The sequence below is a fragment of the Sorex fumeus genome, unplaced genomic scaffold (genome assembly GCF_029834395.1).
Source record: "Sorex fumeus unplaced genomic scaffold, SorFum_2.1 ptg000233l, whole genome shotgun sequence".
NCBI classification, from domain to species: domain Eukaryota; kingdom Metazoa; phylum Chordata; class Mammalia; order Eulipotyphla; family Soricidae; genus Sorex; species Sorex fumeus.
In genome coordinates this window covers 2,522,818-2,545,033 of record NW_026606290.1, presented here as the reverse complement: position 1 = coordinate 2,545,033, position 22,216 = coordinate 2,522,818, and the positions used below count along the sequence as shown (strand labels likewise).

At 52.7% G+C, this 22,216-nt stretch overlaps 1 protein-coding gene across 8 annotated transcripts in view; it reads right to left on the bottom strand.

Annotated features, from left to right (window-relative positions):
* SPTAN1 (spectrin alpha, non-erythrocytic 1) overlaps nucleotides 1–22,216 on the bottom strand; it is a 62,730-nt gene that overhangs the window by 31,033 nt on the left and 9,481 nt on the right. For all 8 annotated transcript variants that reach the window (XM_056108757.1, XM_056108754.1, XM_056108758.1 and 5 more), the window contains 18 exons: nucleotides 18,195–18,434; nucleotides 16,308–16,433; nucleotides 12,438–12,578; nucleotides 11,896–12,042; nucleotides 9,548–9,681; nucleotides 9,267–9,411; nucleotides 9,032–9,186; nucleotides 7,694–7,829; nucleotides 7,172–7,273; nucleotides 5,512–5,649; nucleotides 4,995–5,105; nucleotides 4,440–4,517; nucleotides 4,151–4,306; nucleotides 3,489–3,693; nucleotides 2,170–2,351; nucleotides 1,652–1,895; nucleotides 1,407–1,529; nucleotides 707–924 (listed from right to left, as the gene is read on the bottom strand). In XM_056108757.1, the coding sequence (XP_055964732.1) occupies nucleotides 707–924; nucleotides 1,407–1,529; nucleotides 1,652–1,895; nucleotides 2,170–2,351; nucleotides 3,489–3,693; nucleotides 4,151–4,306; nucleotides 4,440–4,517; nucleotides 4,995–5,105; nucleotides 5,512–5,649; nucleotides 7,172–7,273; nucleotides 7,694–7,829; nucleotides 9,032–9,186; nucleotides 9,267–9,411; nucleotides 9,548–9,681; nucleotides 11,896–12,042; nucleotides 12,438–12,578; nucleotides 16,308–16,433; nucleotides 18,195–18,431 (2,778 nt within the window). In that variant the 5' untranslated portion in view covers nucleotides 18,432–18,434. The remainder of the gene's footprint in view (nucleotides 1–706; nucleotides 925–1,406; nucleotides 1,530–1,651; nucleotides 1,896–2,169; nucleotides 2,352–3,488; nucleotides 3,694–4,150; nucleotides 4,307–4,439; nucleotides 4,518–4,994; nucleotides 5,106–5,511; nucleotides 5,650–7,171; nucleotides 7,274–7,693; nucleotides 7,830–9,031; nucleotides 9,187–9,266; nucleotides 9,412–9,547; nucleotides 9,682–11,895; nucleotides 12,043–12,437; nucleotides 12,579–16,307; nucleotides 16,434–18,194; nucleotides 18,435–22,216) is intronic.

The window sequence follows — 22,216 nt, the reverse complement described above, 5'->3', positions numbered from 1 at the left end:
TTTAAGACGACTGAATTCCCGGGACTGGAGCAACAGTACAGCAGGCATTTGCCGTGCACACAGCCAACCCGGGTTCTATCCCCAGCACCCTTTATAGCTGGTTCCCTGAGCACTGCCAGGATTGATTCTGAGTGCAGAGCCAGGAGTAAGCAAGCCCTGAGCATTTCCAGGTGTGGCCCCAAAACTAAACAACAAAAACAGATGACTGATGGGGGCTGGAGCGACAGTACAGCAGGTAGGCATTTGCCTTGCACACGGTCAACCGGAGTTTGATTTCCAGCATTCCATATTGTCCCCTGAGCATCGCCAGGAGTAATTCCTGAGTGCATGAGCCAGGAGCAACCCCTGTGCATAGCCGGGCCTTGACCCAAAAACGCAAAACGCAGAAAAAAAAAGAAAAAAAAAACAACAACAAACCCCAGATGACTGAGTTCCCTTAAGAAAAAGTTGGCGGGGGGGGGGGGGGGGGGGCGGGGGGGGGCGGCTGGTGTAATAGCACAGAGGGTAGGGCCTTGCACGCAGCTGACCCAGGTTCAATTCCCAGCATCCCATATGGTCCCTTGAGCAACGCCAGGGGTAATTCCTGAGTGCAGAGCCAGGACTAACCCCTGAGCATCACTGGGTGTGACCCAAAAATTAAAAATAAATAAATAAAAAGAAAAAGTTGGGGGTAAAGACCCTAGACACAGCGCCTGTCACAGCTCACCTCTGCGGAGTCCTCATCTTTCCCGTAGTCGGTGCTGCCCACGATGGGCTCCTTCTCCCGCATCCAGGACTCGGCTTCGTTGGCATCAGCGAAGTATTGCTGGGCCTGCAGCGAGTCCTCCAGGTCCTGCCGCCGTTGGGAAGCCTTGGACTTCAGGGACTCCCACTTCTGGTTCAGCTCGTTCAGCTTGGCCTTCACGTCCTCAGCAGCAAAGTGTCCTGGAAGGCAGGTGGGACAAAGTGGGGCTGACGACAAGCACCCACTGGCCACCTCGTGGAGCCAGGCCCTGGGAAACTGCGTCTCTGCGAGTTTGGGGTTCCAGCCCTTTAACAGACTGGCCTGTTTGTTTGTTTTTTGTTTCCTTGACCCAAAATTTCTAAGAAGCAGAGGCCGAAACTGACAGAGAAACATCATCCTAAAAATCAGTGAGAGGACCAGCTCCTGGGGCCAGGGTCAAAGGGCTGCAACGCCAGCTGTGCACTTGGGACTCCGGGTTCAATCCTCAATCCCACACACAAGCACCAAACCAGGGTAGTCCCTGAGCACTGCCAGGTGTGGCCCCCAAACAAAATAAACTCTGCATCTAATTTTAAACACCTCAGCCTCCACACATCTGAGGTATTGAGAGACTCTCACGGTGGGATGGGGCCCAAGCCTGTTACCACTCTCCACACAGTGGGGGTCCCCGAGGATCACCTACCTTCCTCCACCATGGCATTCCCCTTCTGGGTAACGGCTTTGATGCGAGGTTCATGTCCTGCAATTTCCGCCTGCAGGGCTTGGTGTTTCTTCAGTAAGTTCTGGACTCCAATCAAATCTTTGCCTGGGGGTGGAAACGATGTCAGCTGAGTCACCAGGAGAAAGCCTCCCTGTTGCTCTGAGGTCACTAGCCAGCACGCCCGGTCACTAGCCTGACTCCCGACTCCCTCCTCGGGGGAGACCCACCTCGGTTAGTGGACGCAGCGATGGGTTCCTTCTCGCGAATCCAGGTCTCCTCATCCTCCACATCCCGGAAGAGCTGCTGCAGACGCAGGGAATCTGCCAGTTTCTGCTTCCGGGCCACCATGGGGTCCTTGAGTGCCTCGTAGCGCGCCACCAGCGCTTCCTGCTTCTTCTTGATGTTTTCAGCATCAAAATGGCCAGCCTCCTGGAACTGGCGGGCCTGAATGGTGATGCCGTCGATGCGGTCCTGAGAAGGGTAAGGAGAGTCATCAGCATGTGGCCGTGGTTCCTGGCTACTCTCTGGCTTTAGGGATTTTGATCACACATGTGGGGGATGTCAGCGCGTAGTTCCTTCCTCACCCTAGGACACTGCCCCCTCAGCCTGTGCACCCAAGAGCGGGGCAGACAGAGCCTGCGTATTCCGAGAACACCAATGCCTGTTCCCGCTCCCCAAACTGTGTGTCTGAAAAGATGACCAGAGTGTCCCCCTCACTGGCGCCTAGAGTGCTGGGGTGCCCCACCTGGTGGGCAGCCACGTCCGCCTCCAGCAGGGCATGCTTCTTCTGGAGGTTCTGCACATTGGTCAGATCTTTGCCATAGTCGTCGGAAGCCAGGTGACCTTCCACTTCATACAGCCACAGCTCGATGTCCTCCACGTTGCGGTTAAACTGCTGCTGCTGGTTAGCCTCGCGTAGCTTTATACCTGGGCAGAGATGCAGGAATTAGTGATACAGCAGCTAATAGAGGCAGGGAGGAGGGAGGACTTTGGGCCTGGGGGGCAGATCAGAGCACCTTCTCTGAGAGGTCCAGAGCACCTTCTCTCAGAGACTCATTGCACCTTCTCTGAGGCTCAATGCACCTCCCTCAGAAGCTCTGCTATACCTTCTCTCACTGTGTCCTCTTGCTCTACTTTCTAACTGCTGAACTGGAAGCCTTTTAAAAAACATTCAAAAACTGGGGGCTGGAGTGATAGCACAGTGACTAGGGCGTTTGCCCTGCACGTGGCCGACCTGGGTTTGATTCCCAGCATCCCATATGGTCCCCTGAGCACCGCCAGGGGTAATTCCTGAGTGCAGAGCCAGGAATAATCCCTGTGCATCACCGGGTGTGACCCAAAAAGCAAGTAGCACTGCACTGTCCTCCCACTGTTCATCGATTTGCTGGAGCGGGCCCAGAAATGTCTCCATTGTGAGACTTGTTACTGTGTTTGGCATATCGAATACGTCATGGGTAGCTTGCCAGACTTTGCCGTGCTGGTGAGATACTCTCAGTAGCTTGCCAGGCTCTCCGAGAGGGGCAGAGGAATCGAACCCAGCTCAGCCGGGCCGGCCGCATGCAAGGCAAACACCCTACCGCTGTGCTCTCGCTCCAGCCAAAAAGCAAAGGTAAAGGTAAAGGCCCTCCCGTTGATCGTCGATTTGCTCGAGCGGGCCCAGTAACGTCTCCATTGGAGACTTTGTTGTTACTGTGTCTGGCATATCGAATACTCTCGGTAGCTTGCCGGGCTCAACAAAAACAAAAACAAAAACATTCAAACCTCCATGGGACAAAGGCCCGGGATCATCAATCAGCACCCTTGGCTTTTATGACAGGACTCGATCTAGGGATGAGGCCTGATTCAGTCGCAGCTGGTCGGCCAGATCACTCCCTTCTCACTCAGGCTCCCAACAAATGAGCAAAGTCACTAAGAACCCAAGGTGGGTCACTCCTTCACAGGAAATGAGCCTGAAGGCTCAGGGTCACACCCCAGTCCTGATCTGGGGTCACACACTCCTATCACCACACCAGGAAGGCACGTTTGAGCCCAGCAGCCCACAGCCTCCCATAAGCTTTCTCTTACCTTTCAGTTCTGTGGCCTCCAGCAGCTTCTTCCACAGACTGATGACCTCGTCCATGCGTGCGGCCACTTCCTCCTTGGCATAGTGGTTGACGTCGATCAGCTTCTGGCCAGCTTTCTCCAGCGCGTCAATGCGGCTCTGGTTGGCTGAGAGCTCAGCCTCGAAAGCCTGATGCTTCTGCACTTTTCCTTGCAGGTTGGAGGGATCCTGTGATGAAAGACGAAGAGCTGCTACCTTGACCCTGTGTCTGGTGTGTCGTTTTCCGTCACTGTCATGCTCATTCACACAGGGAAGGGACAGCACAGTATTTAAAAAACTTTTTTATTTTGGTTGTTTTGGGTCACACCCAGCAGTGCGCAAGTCTGACTCCAGGACTCTGCACGCAGGGATCGCTCCTGGCAGTGCTCAAGGTCCATATGAGATGCTGGGGATCGAACCCGGGTTGGCTACATGCAAGGCATGTGCCCTGCCCATTGTATTATCACTCCAGCCCCAAATTACTAATTTTTTAGTGGGGTTGGGGATCAAACCCAGAGCCTCACCCATGTAACCTATGCCCTGAGCTATATCCCCGGCCCTGACTTCCTTATTTCCTTCTCGAACCTCTGCTCACTACTAAGTATCTCCCTCCGGGCACGTGAAGACACACCAATGGTTCACTTACCTTATACGCCTCATCAGTGGCCGTTTTCATCTTCTCATTGACCCAACTCTTGAGCTCGTCTGAGTCCCGGAAGAACTGCTGCAAGTGGAAGGAGTCGGCCAGCTGGGCCCGGCGGTACATGGCGCGCTCGTGGAGGGCATTGCGGCGGCTCAGCAGCTGAAAGACAAGACCCCGTGTCAAGCTGCAGTTCTCTCGCTCCCAGACTGCCCCTGAGGAGGCCCCACAGCGATAACCGCCCTGGTAGGGTGCCACCCCCGGGCAGGGAGATCCCGAGGGGCCCGGGACTCACAGCGTCTCGGCGAGCAGCCACGTCTTCCATGGCGTAGTGGTTGTTCTGGATTAGCTTAGTCGCAAATTCATCCAGGGCCTGTGGGGACAGGGGCGCTTTCAGCTTAAAGCGCCGCGCCCCGGAGCAGGCCTCCGCTTGGGTGCCAAGCTGTCCTGCCAAGGCTCACCTCTGCCCTGTGGGGTGGCTCTGAGCTACACATGCCCATGGCAGAGCAGAGGCAGTGGCATCATGCTAACACCCCGCCCAACCCCCACAGCCATGTCATGGCATTATCTGAGGCGACCTGATGGGTTAGCTGCGGGCAGCAGCCTTCAGTCCCCTCTGCCCGTCTGTGCTCGATGGAGACAAGGAATTCACTGCTGCGCTCAGTGAAAGTCACATCTGGTGATAGGTCCTGTGGCCCTACACAGCTGGCTGGCTCCAACAAGGCGGCATCTACCATGACGAGGGGCTGAAGCACCTTCGTGCACACCCATCATCAACCCCTTGTGAGCTCGGCTCAGAGGCCTCAGCCTCCTCTCGGGGCATCTGCGGTAACGGCAGGAAGGCGCTCACCGTGATCTTTTCCTCCTGGGCACTGAGGGATTTCTCAAAGTCCTCGTGCTTCTTGAGGAGCGCCTCCACGCTGTCCAAGGAATCTCCTAGGTCTTCGTTCAGCAGGAAAGCCTCAAAAGGAAGGAAAACGCTCAGAACAACGCCCCGGCCCTGCAGGGTCGAAGGCTGAATAGTAAAGGGGACTCAGCCAACGTCCAGAAGGGAGAAACGCGAGGGCCATGAAACTCCCACAGCTCTCCCGGGGGGGCCAAGTCCCCACAGCCACTCTGACATTCGCCAACAGCAGCCTGAAACCTGGGGTTCAAACGGCTTTTGTCACTTCCCCCAGATCTAGGTGATGAGTGAACACCGAGTCCTAAAGACCAAAGTCTCCTCCTCACTGTTACCACATCTCCATTGCCTGGAAACTGGGGCCCCCACCTCCCGAGGGAGAACTGAGACAATCACCTTGTCAGCACCCTGGCGAGGCTGGAACAGCCTCCCCAGGAGCAGCCCCAGGGACTCGCACCCAAGTTACCTCCTGTTTGCTCATCCAGTTGTCCACCTGCTCGGTGTCGCGGTAGAAGAGCTGCAGGTCCATGCACTGCTCGTACTGCTGCCTGCGCAGCTCCCAAAGCTCCAGCAGCGCTGTCCGCTCCTCAGACAGGATGGTCAACTGCGGGCAGACCCAGGCCAGGAAGCATCAGGAGCAAGCGGGAGTGACCGCCTGCCACTCCACATGCAAGCCCCATACAAGGCCGCAAAGGAGGAAAGCGGAACAGCGCCCACCAGTGTGGGGACAGGACACACAGGTCGGCGCCCCACCAAGTAATGGGAACACAGTGCAGGAAATCTGGACACGATTTTTAGACTCCAGAATTAATGACAACAGGGACTGGAGTGATAGCACAGCGGGGAGGGCGCTTGCCTTGCATGTGGCCAACCCAAGTTCGATTCCCAGCATCCCATATGGTCCCCTGAGCACTGCCAGGAGTAATTCCTGAGTGCAAAGCCAGGAGTAACCCTTGTGCATCACTGGGTGTGACCCAAAAAGAAAATAAACAAAAACCAAGGTTAATGACAACAAAGTGTATCTTTGAAATATGTCTTCTCCCAGTCTCCATGAAACTCAAAAAATATATCATTATCTGGTGCTCCTCTGGCACCTCTGCTCAAAGATCCTGCCCAACTGGTAATTATATAATACAGATACATATAATTTGGTTAAAGAAAAATTGTTCACTCTTGGCTCTAACTACTAAGGCAGGACTCAGCTCCCTGCAGGTTAAGCAGGAAACCTGCCCCACTGGCCCCAGTTCCACTCAGTTCCCAGGCCCTTGTCTTCCTCCCTTAGCTTCTCAGAGATCCTCTAAGGTAGAATTTCATTCATGGAAAGAAGGAAAAATGTGGCGTGTGGAGGATGGGCACCTGGCTAGGCCTGACAGCGGTGCTCGCAAACCTGGCTAGGCTCCCCACCTTTCAGTGTGAGCTGGTGACTGTGCTCCCCGGGGCCATAGTGGGAAGCTGGGGCCACAGGCAGAGCTGTGCAGCTTCGTCAGTTTTCCAGGGGTGATGTTTCACACATCTCTAGCTGTGAAGCTCACCAGGGCTCACCCCCTCTTGTGGGGTCCACACACATGCACCTGGCCGCAGTGCACTGAGAAATGGCTTGTGCTGGTGGGATTGCAGGCACACAGGGGGACGCTGGGATGAGAACCTGCAACCACATGCTTGCAAGGCTCAAAGTCACTGTACTATTTCTCCAGGCCTTGTTTTCCTTTAAAAAAAAAAAAAAAACAAAAGCAAAACAAAAAGCGGGCCACCCCAGAACTTGGAAGCCACCAGGACCACACTGGGTGCTTGTGAGGGGCAGGGAGGTGGGCCCCCAATATGTGGTATTTTGGATCATTTCCAGAGTCCTATTGGGGGGCGGGGGGCAGTGCTCAGGGGACCATCTGCAGCGCTGGATAGAACTTGAGCTGCAGTCAAAGCAGTCGCATGCAAAGGAAGTGCTATACACTGTACTATCTCTCTGACTCCCTAGGCTTTTCCAATGATCCTCAATGGGACTGCCATTATGGGACCACACAATTCTGGGGACTGAACTTGGGCCTCCTGCACACCGAGCATGTGCTCAGTCCACCGAGACACCTCCCTGACCCCACAGACTCTAGTTAAGAGCATGTCTCCTCTCATACCTTCTCCCTCACTTCATCTGAGGCGTAATGGCCAGCAGCTAGCAGGGCCTGTCCAGACTCGTCGGCAGATTTAAAGCTGTCTTCATGAGCGTCGATCTCGCCCTACAAGGGGACAGGCATACCAATCTTCAGGTCCAGCACATCGCAAGAGAAAAGCAACTTGCTTAATTTCCAACAGGCGTGTCTCATCAGGATACAGCATTTAAAGGTAAAGTAGGAGCCATGTGCTCGAACCCTGGCAGTACGTGGCGCACTCTGACTTCAGCCTTCTCTCAGGGTGTCTGAGATAACAGCAAGGCGGCGCTCACTGTGAGGTTTTTCCTCCAGTTTACTCAGAGTTTCAGGGTCCCTGGGTACCTCCCACCATCTGAACACTGACCCTCTAGGGGGAGCACAGGGAGCGCATGTCCACTGGCTCACAGAGGGCGCGCACCTGCCCACGGCAGAGCCCACTGCTGTCTGCCAGGGCCTGCACCCTAGGAGCTGCCGTGGGTGCTCCTGCCAGGGCGGGCTGCAAGCTACCTTGTGCTCCTGGTGTCGGTCGAGCAGGGCTTCCGCTCCGGCCACATCATTGGCAAGTTCATCCGCATTGATGAGCGCTTTCATCTCCGTCACCCAGCTGGTGAGGTCCCGGAAGTCAGCCAGAAAGCGCTGCAGCCTGGGGAGAACGAGACAGTCAAGGGGGGTGAGGGGGTCCCTGGGAGGCCCTGGGGCTAGGGGTCAAGTGACTGCCCTACAGCTCCAGGTTTTGTGCTCCCCAACGTCTGACAAACTGGAGAGCCCAGTCCTGTGGAAACGATTCTTTCCCTCCAGGCCTCTGCTTCTAACCCGAGCCTCCTGTGGACCCAGGACATTCTGAGGGGCCAACAGAGAATAATCGTGCAAATGGGGGCGAGGGTGCACACCATAGAACTAGGGAGTCCCCATGGAAGGCAGGGGAGCCCCAGAAAGGAGACAAGCTCAGGAGGCCTGTGCAAAATATTGGTCTAGACGATAAAGGTTAAGAAAAAAAAAAGTGGAGTGGAGTTCATGCCCAATTAAATTTGCTTAATCAATGGCTGAATAAATAGTACTACTCTTACATTAAAAAAAAGTGGAAATTGGTCCTTTAAAAACTAGGTTCTATTTCTTTAATCCTGCAATCGTGTCCCTTAGGTTCTCTTCTCTTGTCTCTCCCAAGTTCAAGCCCTGGGTGGTAAGAACCTTCCCTTTTATTTTTTTCCTTTTTGGGTCACATCTGGTGATGCTCAGGAATTACTCCTGGTGGTGATTGAGGAATCATCTGGAATGCTGGGGATTGAATCCAGGTCGGCCGGATGCAAGACAAACACCCTACCCATTGTGCTATCCCTCTAGTCCCAGAACCTTTCCTTTTAAATCCATGGTTTACTCCTTTTTTTGAGGAGTGGAGACTTCACAAGGCTGCTCCCAGCAGTGCCAGGGGCTGAACCCAGGACCCCTGCATTCAAGGCACGTGCACAGTCTATTCACCACCTCCAGTAATGCTCATGCGGATCATCACGGTGCTGGGGTTAGCGCCTTCCCTACCCCTGGTACTCCGGCACCCAATACTTCTTGTGGTGTTCTGCTGTGATGACTAAAGAGAAAGCCCCGGTTCTCTCAGTGTCGTGCAGGATCCAGGGTGGGCGAGGTTAATCCAGCTACGGACACTGTGTGCCCGCGCTCTAGGGCTGCCGGTTTTTGAGAACTGCTGCGGGTGTGGGCTGGCCCCCAGCAGTTGCTCAGCAGAGGAAAACGGGCATTCTCAGCCCACCCAATGCCCCTGGAGCCTGCCCTCCTGCCTTCTCTGCATCGTCCCCACACCTGGGCTGCTGAGAGGGTGACAGAAGGGGCAGCTACCTGTAGGAGTCATTGAGACGTGCATGTCTCTCGGCTGCCAGGGTGCGGATCTGCTCCCAGTTGGTAATCAGCTCCTCCCGCTTCACCTGGATCTGTGTGGCGCTCAGGGGGTGGGACTGCTGCAGGCGGTCGGCCTCGGCACACAGCGCCTTGACCTAGGGGCACTGGCCGTCAGCACTGCGCTCCCGAAACAGCCCTCAGACCGGCGCAGGGTCAGCGACTGCCCAGGGCCCACCTTGTCCTCCAGCGCAGCAAGATCTCTCTCCAAGCCCTCGTGCTTCCGAAGCAGAGCCTGTACGCTGGCCAGGTCTCGGCCGAAATCGTCTGACGCCATCAACTGCTCCTTCTCCTTGATCCAGCTTATGGTCTCGTCCACGTCCCTGCACAACGGAGTTCCCGAGTGACCCAGTTTTGACACGTGTCTTGCCCTCGGCATCCCAGGAGCACAAGCTGTCTGCCTCCCCCGGCCCCTTCCACGGCAAGCACCGGTTCCCCGAAGCCCACTCTGGCCCGGACCTGTTAAAGCGCTGGACCTCGGCTGCCCCGAAGAGCTTCCCCTGTCTCTGAAGAGCCAAGCCCTTGAGCCGCTGCCAGGCCGCGTTCACTTCATCCTGCTTAGTCTTGATCAGCTCCTCCTCTGGGTGCTGCTCCTAACAAGAGAAGCGGAAGCGACTGAAGCAACTCATGACCTCTGGCTCTAGACAGTAAGGCAGAGGGAGCAGGACCAATATTGGATGATCTCACTCATTTGCTGCTTAAGTGGAGACAAAACAAGGGGATAAAAGGGGATAAATCATCTTTTTTTTTTTTTGGTCACACCCGGCGATGCTCAGGGGTTACTCCTGGCTCTGCACTCAGGAATTACCCCTGGCGGTGCTCAGGGGACCAATGGGATGCTGGGAATCGAACCCGGGTCGGCTGCATGCAAGGCAAACAAACGCCCTACCCACTGTGCTATTGCTCAAGCCCCGGGATAAACCATCTTGAACAGTGACAACCCCCTTAGTTCTTGGGTTATGAGACATATGACAAGTATGGGGAAAGGAGACTTGAGGTGACACAAGGTAGAGGGTCCTGGGGACAGTGGTGGTAGTGCATGCAGTGACTTTGTACACCAAAGTCATAAGTGGTAACACTATTATAACCACATGACCGTAACTATACATGTACGTTGATGTGTGCATGTGTATATGTATAATATTTTTGTAGATATGTATAGATTTTTTTTTTTTTTTGCTTTTTGGGTCTCACCTGGCGATGCACAGGGGTTACCCCTGGCTCTGTACTCAGGAGTTACTCCTGGCGGTGCTCAGGGGACCATATGGGATGCTGGGAATCGAACCCGGGTCGGCTGCGTGCAAGGCAAACGCCCTACCCGCTGTACTATCTCTCCAGCCCCTGTATAGATTTTTTTTAAAGTCTCCTTTCAGGGGTCCAGGGCAAGAGTATAGCAGGAAGGATGGCCAACCTGGGTTTGATCCCTGATATCCCACATTGTCCCCCAAGTCTGCCGAGAGTGATCCCATAGAGATAAGAGCAAGCCTTGAGTTATTCTGTATGGCCCAAAAGACAAAAAAAAAAAGGCTCACTCTTAGGTATGGCTCTCCTTTTGAACAGAGATCTCATGCATTGTGTTTTTGATGCTTATTTCCACTCTGGAAAGGCCTGCGTTCTCTTGTGAACACATACTTCTTTCTTTCTCTTCCCTCATATCTTATTTATATAAGTTTCAATAAAAACTATCCTGCTTCAACAACAACAACAAAATCAATAAAAATAATAGCATTGCACTGTAGCACTGTCCCCCTGTTGTTCATTGATTTGTTCGAGAGGGCACCAGTAACGTCTCCATTGTGAGACTTGTTGTTACTGTTTTTGGCATATCAAATACCCCACGGGGAGCTTTCCAGGCTCTGCCGTGCGGGAGGGATATTCTCGGTAGCTTGCCGGGCTTTCTGAGAGAATCAAACCTGGGTGGCCGCGTGCAAAGCAAACGCCTTACCCATTGTGCTATCGCCCCAGCCCAATAAAAATAATCACAGTCACTATCACTGTCCTACTGTTGCTCACCGATTTGCTCACGTGGGCCCAGTAACATTGTGAGACTTGTTACTGTGTTTGGCATATTGAATACGTCACGGGGAGCGAGATACTCTCCAAGGGGGCAGAGGAATAGAACTCGGGTCGGCCAAGTTGGCTGCGTGCAAGGCAAATGCCCTGCCCACTGTGCTACCGCTCCAGCCCAATAAAAATAATAAAATAATTAAATTAAAATGATCCATCCTCAGGGTTGAAGTATGTATAGAGTGGGAAGAGCATTTGCATCAGACCCGGGTTCAATTTCCAGCATCCCATACATCCCTGAGTACTGCCAAAAGTAATTCCTAAGTGCAGAAGCAGGAGTAACCCCAGAGCCTCACCAGGTATGGCCCCCCAAAAAGTACCCTAGGAGTCCCAAAGAGGGGAGCCTGCACGATCAGGCCCATGAGTGCTCAGAATCATGCAGTGGGAGGCAGAGAAAGGAGAGCCTGGGCCTGTCTCTGGAGACAGGGGGAAGGAAGTGCTGCTCCCCCTGATGGCTCCCACCAGAGCTCCCTGAAAATTCAACTTCAAAAAGACAGGAAGAGGAAGCGGCCTGCCAGTCCCCAGAAATCACCTCCATACCCATCTCCGAAGCCCAGAGACCCAGCGAGAAGAGGAGTGCTGGGGGGCGGCCCTGCTCTTCCTGCCCGCAGCCCACAGTGAAAGTGCTCTGCGCTTTGGAGGTGCTCCCTGGCCACCTTCGCCCAAATCTGGGTCCAATGGTCACCCTTCCCTGCCCAAGGCACTGGGAACTGGGACACACACACGCCTGAGCTGCTTACCTGAGTGAGTTTGGCAGCAAACTGGTTCACCTCATTCACCCTCTCTTCATGCGCAGCCATATCTGTCTGAAACTCTTCAAACTTCTTCTGTAAAACCTCCACATGCTCCAGGTCCTGGCCCAGCTCCTCTGACGTCACAATCGCTTCCTGTCCGGAGATGATAACCGAGTCAGTCATTCCAGCTCCCGGAAACCTGCCAGCAAGCTGGCTTTAGTCGTGGGTTCTTCTGACAGAGCCCAACGGTCTGGGCTTGAGAGGGACAGCGGTGAGCACCCCAGAGAGCAGCTGGAGACGGCAGTCTCCCGCCAGCCCTGGATGCAGCCTCTGCCTTTCCTTCTGCATAGCTTTGTGTCACACAATCTCCTTCTCAAAACCCACCAGGGTCAAGCTCTTGCATTGCACGTGCTAGACCTGGGTTTCGTCCCCAGCACCCCATATGGCCCCCTAAGCCTGCCAGGAGTTGAGCCCAGCGTGCAAACCCAGGACTACAGCCAAACCACTAAACAGAAAACCCCCCACACACTGAGAGCAGCATGGCCGACCTTGTCGTTGATCCAGTCCATCACGTCCTCGCACTCCCGCAGGTACTGCACCAGCTTCTGCGCCTGCAGCAGCTTCACCCCTTTCTCACGCATCTTCTCCAGCAGCAGTTCCCACTGGCGGTGCAGCTCCGTCAGGCGGGTCTGGAGGAGGGAACGCACACCCGTCTAGCTGCCAGCAGCTGCCAGTGTCTGCCTCTCCCCGGAGGCCAGAAACCCAGGAAGCTTCGGGCGCGCTGGGAAGGATCATCCCTAAACTGACCACAAATGGCAACGTGACCGAGGCAGCGGACACAGTGCATGGTTCACAAAGCTTTGGAAGGGTCCTGGCAGCGGGACGCCTGAGCGCTCAAGAGGTGGGTTTATGCACCTGCCTCAGATTTTACACTGCTGTCTCCTGACATTACCGCTGCCACGTTATTTATATTACTAAAAGAAGATTACTACTAACTACTGAAGTGGGACTCCAGAAGCAAGGGAGGAAGCAATGATGAGAACTAATGTGGAAATTAAGTAGAGATAACAACCACAGAAGTAATCTAAATTCATGGAGACACAGGGAAGAAACCAAAGAAGAGATCTATTAAGTGTCAGAAATGTAAAGAAATAGCCATAATACAAACGTAAAAACAAGCCCCCAAACTAGACAGCAGTAGAAGGGAGGAGGAAAATAAAAGTAATGTGGAACTAAAAAGATGAGCTGATTATGAATCATGGAAATCAGCTCTCCAGGCTGAGTCCTGGCAGGACAAAGCTGGAACCTGCAGTGAAATGAGTGAAATCATGGTCGGATTCATGTCACACTTCCAGTGGCAACCACTAGCCCAAACAAAGCCACGTCCCAGTATCTTTGGGTGCTCTGCGCACAGACCTCATGAGGACTTGCCAACAAAAGGGAATCTGGTCATACAGTTCAGGGTGAAGGAGGCCTGGGATCCTCTGACCCCCTCCCAATGGCACACAGGTGACCCAAGATACTGGGAGTTTCTGTTACACCCATGAACAGGAGAAAAACCAGCGGCCAGGAAGCCGGGATCCACCCATGTTGACTAAGCGCTCGGGAGCCCTGGCAGCAGGAGCGTCAACCTGGGTGGATTCATGTGCAAACAGGCCAGAGGAGAGAGCAGCGGAGAGGAGCACTCACACAACTCACTTCCGCCGCTGATGGCTGCCAATGGAAGCCACCACAAGCGGAAGAGAAGGCGGCAAAAGGCATTCCAAGGCAAGAGGGAGAGGCAGCCCACAGCAACTCCACACTCCACCTACTCGGATGTGGGCCCCGACGTGGGTGGCGGTGACTATGGGGCGCCACGCCGTCCGGTATGGTGTGAAAGTCTAGACCAGTGACAGACAGGTTATGCGGAGCCAACGAATAGCCTGGACACACCACCCACCTTCCTCTGCCTGCCTAGTCGAGGAGTGAATAAGAGGGCTGCAGTCAGGGGCAGCACGCACACAGGGAGCAGAAGACTCAGGGAGAGCCACTGCACCAACCGGGAAATCACGGACATGGAAACCGGCGCCCTCATGTCAGTCGTCAAACACATCCCCACCGTCATGTCAAGGCTGGGGGAGAGGCCCCCATCCTGCTGTGGTCGATCCTGTCAAGACACAGGCCTTCGGGGGCAAGACACGGCATCACATAGGATCTCCCGAGCACTGCCAGGAGTAATTCCTGAGTGCAGAGCCAGGAGTGAACCCTGAGCATCTCCGGGTGTGGATCCGAAACAAAAAAGACTCAGTTTTTTTCACAAGCTCCCTTTGAAGGAGCGCGTTGAGTGAGCCGGGGGGCAGGTGCACTGGGTGGGGACCTTAGCTCTGACTCAGTGGATTTCTCAACAAAAGCCGGCGGCACAGTTCACAGAGAAGCAGCTGGGGGAAATGAAGGAAGCCAACAGGAGAGAAACGCAGGCTAGGAGGCTGAAAGCAAATAACTGGGATAAAAAAAAAAAAAAAGAAGAGATAGAGTAGTCTGAAATTCTGGTTCTGTCTGGGTTTTCAGGCTGCGTGGACCTGGGCCAGTTACTCAACTCCTCTGAGCTTCAGCTTCCCCTCTCCTCCCTACGCTGATGGGGAAATGAGGTACCTGGCAGGCCTCTGGACAGACTGGAGGGACATTCACAGGTTAAATTCCTAGCAATGTGTAGGCACATCAACAGCTACTGACGTAGCTGATGACACTTCTCACTTTGCTTTATTGAGCTCTGGGGCAGAGACGTCAACTCAGAGATGTAAATCAAGTGAGCTTTGGACACTCCTCCTGCAGATCACCCCATTTCCTGTTCCCCTCCGCAGGCTGCTTCCATACTACACAGCCCCATTCATGCTGAGGAACCAATTTCTTTCTTTCTTTTTTCTTTTCTTTTTTTTTCCACGCCCAGTGATACTCAGGGGTTATTCCGGGCTTTGCACTCAGGAGTTATTTCTGGTGGTGCTGAGGGGACCATATGGGATGCTGGGATTGAACTGGGGTCGGCCTCGAGCAAGGCAAACACCCTATCTGCTGTAATATCGCTCTGGCCCCCTGAGGAACCAATATCTATCGAGGAACGAATGCGTTCCATTTTCACTCACTCTGAAGCCTGTGTGTAATTGCAGAAACAGAGATTACATTACCCAAATTAGTTTAATGTAATGGAATGGTTGTCTTATGGCATTTAGCATAAACTTTTATTTCCTCTTTAGAGTCATTACTAGTGATAGTTAATTATTAATAAGCTGAGACCTAATTGTGAGTCTTTCATATGAGAACGGCAGAGCATTTTAGAGTAGAAGACAAACAACCAGCATTCATGGGTGAAACTCATCCTGGGCTGCTGAGGAAACCTGCCTGAGGGTTTCGGAACATGAGAGGTAGCGATGCTGCTGGCTGGGGCTAGGGAATGTCTCGTCATCTGATGCCTCAGGACTGTCTCGGCCGACAAAGGACCAGGAAGGCTGGTCCTCAGTAGACTGTGATTTGGGATGAAAAGAAAAAAAGTGCAAAACAGGTGGGAGGGGGATGGGAGACAGAGAAGAGCTTCAGCTGCAAGAAACTGTGCACATCAGCCTCGAAATGAGGTTTGCTGTCCCCTGGAACTGCTAATATCAACCCAAAAGAAGCCACTGGCCACTGTCCCCAGTCCAGTGACCGGGCGCCCAAACTGGCCAGACAAGAGTCTGAGGAGTCTGTTTTAGTCAGTCCCATCATCGTCCCCGCGGCAGGAGCCAGCTGCATCCTGAGACAGCTTGAGACTCTCAGAGGGCAGGACGGCCAGACCAGTTTCACCCTCTCCCAGCACACAGCGGCTGAGGAGCTCTGACGGATGGCGCACCTGTGAGAGGCAACTCTCCCAACAGGTTCTGGGATTCACCTATCTTTGTGCTCCAAGCCCTAAGTCCCGCAGCTTCACTGATGTGCTCCTGATCACTATCTGTCATATTTACACAATCTTCTCTTCCTAGGCTACACCCTGCAGTGCTCTGAAGCTACTCCTGGCTCAGTGCTCAGGGTCAACACTCTGGGCAGTTACGCCCTCTTCTTTGTGCTGAAAAAATGAACTCCCCAGAGCCTGAGAAATAGGACGTAAGCAACCTTATTTTGAAACCTGGCACCCAATATCTTTCCCTGACCCCACCCCCACTTTCAGGAGTGATCTCTGAGCTCAGAGTCAGAATACTGAGTACTAATGGGTGTAATCCCAACACTAAAACAAGCAAGGAAACTAACAAACCAAAAAAAAAAAAAAAAGATGAACTCCTTTAGGATAGTTCATGGATTGGTTGAAAAAGGGAGAAACGTCTCTTTAGGCCCTAAACTGGCCTGTAAGTCCCCCTTGGCTTCCCCTCTGTGCCCCCTGCGCAGCGGACGCACAAAGCACTGCTCCAACTCACCCTTATGGTCTCCGAGGCGAAATGCCCTTCTGAGATCATCAGGTTCCCCGTTTCATCCAGCTTCACGATGGCTCCCGAGTTGGCCTGCACCTCTGCCTCGAAGGCTTGATGCTTCTGCAGCTTGCCCTGGGGGGGAGGGGGACGTAGAGTGAGTTGAAGAGCGAGCAGGCCGAATTCAGCATTCTGCCACTCCCACACCCTCTCCCAGAGTTCACTCCTGGCACATGGCTTCAGCTTCCCCTCAGTGGCTCCTGCCCAATCTCCCTAGCACCCAGGCTGGGGTCATCAACGCTGCAGGGAGCAAGATGCTAAGCAAAGAATCTGACTTGAGTGGCAAGCGGGACAATGGCCTTGACATTTTTTCCGGACTCCCTGTAAAAACAGAGGCCTACTGACATCTTAGCACGTACTCTTCAGCCTTGAATAATTCATCCCCTCACTCCTGGGCTTGGAGTACTTGGGATGCTATTTGGAACACTCTTTGCTTCTCTGTTTCTTGGTTGGGGACGCGTCTGACAGTGGTCAGGGGCTTATTTCTGGCAAAGCTCAGGGAACGTGTGGTGCTGCGGACTGAACTCAGAACCTCTGCATGTGCTCCAGCCCACAGAGTATCTTACCAACCCTGTCATTTTTTAAACAAAGTGACAGAGGTATAATTTTATTGCTGTTACAAATACAGGGGCCACTGTGAGTGGGTATGCTGGGGACCCGGAGCCACTCTGGCAATGCCTGCTCCAGTAAAGCAGGCCTTAGGCTGGCTGCGGGATCAGAGAGCTCAGGGCCACGAGGGCCACCCCCAGCAGTGTACTCCAGGAGCCTCAGTACTCGAGCTCAGCATGTGCTCTAACACATAAGCTAACTAGGGAGGCATAATTTATGTCATAAAGTGAGACTGTCTTAGGCCAGAGAGAAAGCTTACTGGGTCTGAGTACACACTCTACACACAGGAGACCTGGGTATAATCCCAGCACTGCAGGGTCCCCGAGCATCACTGGAAGCGACCCCAAAATAGAAAAATATTAATTTGTCTTAAAATGTATAGACAAATTGTTTTCAAAGGTTTCAATTTCTTTCTATATTTTGTTTTTTGGTGGGGGGCATACCTGGCTACGCTCAGGGTTTTTTCGTAACTTGATGCTCAGGAGTAACCCCTGGTGGTGTTTGGGGAATCAAATGCAGTGTGGGGATCTGAAGCTGTATGCAAGGGAAGTGCTTGGCTTCTTGTACTATCTCTCCACTCCCAAAGGCTTTGATAAGACTTACTGATTTGGGGTGGGGGATAGAGAAATAGTACAAGGGACTAAGGTTTGCCTCGCGTGCAGCCAACCCCAGTCCTATATCCGGCACCGCAAATGCTCACCCAAGTACAAAGCCAGGAGAGATCCCTGAACACTGCCAGGTATGGCCAAAACACATACAACCTGCTACCACCAAGAAAAAAGTAAGCAAGATGCTCCAAAGGTTACTAGTGATAACATTTTCACCAGAAACAATATTGTTTCTGTGTATTTCTCAAAACCACAATCCAACTCTAAACTTCCTGAAAAATGTTGAGGGCTCAATACTGGTATAAAGGAAGTGGTTTGAGGGTCATGAGCTGGACACAGCCAGAAGAGAGAAATTACTACCTGCAGGAGTTCTCTCTCTCTCTCTCTCTCTCTCTCTCTCTCTCTCTCTCTCTCACACACACACACACACACACACACACACACACCATTTTCCACAGCACCACAACAGTTAGCCTTGCTTTATGGCTACTTTTTTGCTGCCCAAACAGTCCAAGTCATAATGAAACAACTTTCATGGGTTTTCAGGCAAGAAACATTAGCGCGCTCTCCTTTTTTTTTTTTTAAGAACTCTTGAACTTGGCAGGGATCTCAGACATACCTGCAAGTTGGTGGGGTCTTTGTAATTCTCATCGGATGCAATCTGAAGTTTCTCCTGGATCCATTTCTCCAGTTCCTCAGCATCTCTTTGGAAAAACTGGAATCGGTAGGAATCTTCGAGCTTCTGGCGCCTGAGAGTTGAGAGCTCCTTGAAGCGATGGTACCTGTCAAGGACCTGCTGCCGCCTCTCCTGAATATCCTCTGCTGTTTCCAGCACTTTGACCCCACTCGGGTCCATCTTCTGCAAAGACAGAATGCCCTGAGGTCAGCACGAGGCAGTAACCTGGATTCCAAGGCATCAGCCTCTCTAAGGAGAGAAGGACCAGGCAGTCCCTTCCCCAGACTCAACAATACAGACCGGATCCTAGTTCTTGGCAAGGAAAGGGCTGTTCACGGCCCTGAACACTTCCCCAGTGGGCCCGCAAATGCCTGGCCAGCATGGTCACAGAAACTAAACACAGAGAAGAGAGAACCATGTTTATCTGCTGCCAATTCCTATAAAATATGGCTGTGAGACTTCAAGACATACCAACTCTAGTACTCAAAAAACTATCGTGAAATCCAGGGCTGGAGAGATAACATGGAGAGGAGGGCACTTGCCTTGCGTGTGGTCGACCTGGGTTCGATCCCTGACACCACATACAGTCCCCTGGGCAGCACCAGAAGAGCCAGTGGTAAGCCCTGACCACTGCCAGGTGTTGTCCCCAAAAAAGACTATTGTGAAATCTATTCCAAGTCCCTTCCACTGATTTCTCCTTTTCATTGTATGAAGATTATAAAGTGGCTATGACTGGGGCCAGGATGATAATACAGTGGGTAAGGCATTTGCCTTGCACGCGGGCCAACACAGGTTTAATTTCCGGCATCTCATATGGTCCCCCAAACACTGCCAGGAATAATTCCTGAGTGCAGAGCCAGGAGTAACCCGAGGATCTCTGGGTGCCTCCCAAAAAGATAAAAAAAGTGGCTCTGATTAAAAACAGCTTTTCTACCTACTTCTCAGTCTGTTATTCACTGATGAGAAAGGAACAATGAAAAGGTAGCTGAGTCCTTTCTATCCATCAGTAACCAACAGAATCTCCCCAGACCCAGTAGTAGATGTCTCAGCTTTCCCAAAACATCAATCCCACACATCTTCTTTAGGCTCGCAAGAGCCCGGGCAATGAACAGTCCCCCAAATGCACACAAGGCCATCACGGGCTGCAGAGTCAGTTCAACCAGTGGAGCACATGCTTTGCATGCTGGAGGCCTAGGCACTGCATAGTCCCCAAGCACTGGCAGGACTGACCCCTCAGCACAAAGCCAGGAGCAACCCTGGCGCACTGCCACAGATGCGGCCCCAAAACAAAACAACCATCACAAAAGTAGCCTAAAACAAAAAAAGAAAGAAAGAAAAGAAAGTGAGATAAATGATTTTCCTTTTTAGTTTTTTGGGCCACACCCAGGCTGTTCAGGGCTTATTCCTGGCTCTGCACTCAGGAATTATTCCTGGTGGTGCTCAGGGGATATTAGATGATGAAGATCAAACCTGAGGCGGTCACATGCAAGGTAAATAATGCCTTACCCGCTGTACTATCTCTCTAGCCTAACCTACTTGTCATTCTGGAAGGTAAGGCGAAAGTCCACCCCAGATGCAGGTAATTAGCAAGGTAATATTCTCCCTTACCACTCAATCTACCCCAACTGGAAGTGCTAGATGTAAGGGCAACTTCACTAAAAAATGAAAGTTCTGTTTGGGGCCACATCTGGGGCCCATATTGGGGGCCTACTTTCAGAGGTACTTAAGAAACTAGGTAGTGCTGAGGATCAAACCCAGGCCTTGGGGTTGGAGAGATAGTATAGTGGGTAAGTCATTGAACAGCCAACGCAGGTTCAATCCCCAGCGTCCCATATGACTCCCTGAGCCCAGCTAGGAGTGATCCCTGAGTACAAAGCCAGAAGTAAGCCCTGAGCACTATTAGATGTAGTCCCCAAACCAAAATCTACTGAATAAAAAAACAAACCAGGCCTTCTGCACTCAGCCAGCTATCTCTCCAACCTCACCAAATTTTATTATTGGAGGATGGGGGAGGGCCAAACCTAGCAATGCTCAGGTGTTATTCCCTGGCTCTATGTTCAGGAGTGACCCCTGTTGGTGCTCAGGGGATGACTCAGTGATGGGGATCCGACCAGGAGGGTCGCATGCAAGGCCTTAGTGTTCTACCACTCCAGGCCACCATCAGCAAATTTTAATATCAAAAATGAAATGACCTATATGTGGGAAAAACCCAGAATAAGTAACCTGCTCTTACCAGGAATAAGCCCTTTTATTTATTTACTTATTTTCTGGTTCTTGGGCCACACCCAGTGGTGCTCAAGGTTACTTCAGGCTCTGTAGTCAGGAATCCCTTCCGGTGGTGCTTGGGGAACCAAATGGGGTGCTGAGGACCAAACTCAGATCGGTCATATGCAAGGCAAATGCTCTGCCAGCTGCACTGTTGCTCTGGCCCCAAATAAGCCGTTTTACCCTCCATTCACTCACCAGAGGCCCACAGAAGGGCAGAGAATCATTCAGAAACTTCTAGATTGGTCAGCAACTTGCAACCCTGAACCAACCACCTCCCCTCCCTCCTGGGTCTCAGCTTCCCAGAGGCTAGAAATGACAGGTGCGATTCTGAAGCAGGAGAAAGTGGCCAAGTGATCCAGCCTGGCACTCTCTGCAGCAAATGCAGCAGAACTTATGAAAGACACACAAAAAATCTGTTCCCTGGGAAATGTTTCCCAGCTCCTGCCAGGGTGCAGGCTGAGGCGCAGCATATGGAGTCAGGGAGGGTGCCTCCCAGCATCGGGTTGCGGGGGGGAAAGTGGTGAGAGGGTGAGGCAAGGGGAAGGCGGCTCTGCACAGCAGCCGGGAATACTGGCGGGCCCCCACCTCCTGCACCGTCCCTGCAGTGACTCACTGACCTGGTGTCCGACTGACTTATTTATCTTATTCAAAGAACACTCTGTGCCAGGTCAATGCTGCCTTTTCCTTCCATCTCTTATGGCCCCTTCAGAGAGGAAAGAACCCGCCTCCTTCCTGTGACCTTGTGGTATGGCCCATGTCCCCTGGCTGGTCTCACCTTAACCAGGGCCTTCCCCTCCTGGCACAGGGAGTCTTTTTTTTTCCCTTTTTGGGTCACACCCAGCGATGCACAGGGGTTACTCCTGGCTCTTCACTCAGGAATCACTCCTGGCAGTGCTCGGGGGACCATATGGGATGCTGGGAATCAAACCCGGGTCGGCCGCGTGCAAGGCAAACGTCCTACCCGCTGTGCTATCACTCCAGCCTCCCACAGACAGTCTTTCTCCTGCAAAAATACACAATCTACTTTACAGACTCAAAACCATTTGCATATGCCTCCTTCTCCTTAGAACATTCTCTGATCTTGTCTGCTCAGTAGCTGCTACTTGGGTCTCAATACCCAGCGGAAAAAAGGCAGCAATAATCCAGCCTCTGGCCCCCTGCTCCACCCCTGCCCAGGGGCTGTGCCCAAGATGCATGAAGCCCGACATGCATCAGCCATCAGCCGGCATGATCATTATGACTGCGATCACCAGCACACAGAGGCACTGGAAATACTTGCTTCTTGGGTTTGGGGGCACATCTGGCAGTGCTCAGGGGTCACTTCTGGCTCTGCACTCAGGGATCACTCCTGGTGGTATGTGGAGGACCATCTGGGATGCCAGGGATTGAACCTGGTTTGTCTGCATGCAAGGTGTTGTGTGAATATTCTTTCGGTCGGGGGGGGGGGGTAGGGGGGCACTGAGATAAGAGGCACGAGAGAAATGAGATTTGCTGGAGAGGCTCCTTGCTCGCTCTGGCAGAGAAGCACAGAGAAGCATCTCTCAGCTCCTTTTATGTACTATCCTACACACACACACACAACACACACACACACACACACACCTCTAATGCACTCAGTACAAAGAAAGCATTAACGGGAAAAGAATTACAGGAGGGACATCAAGACATCAAGGTTACATTGTTCTGTCACATCTGCA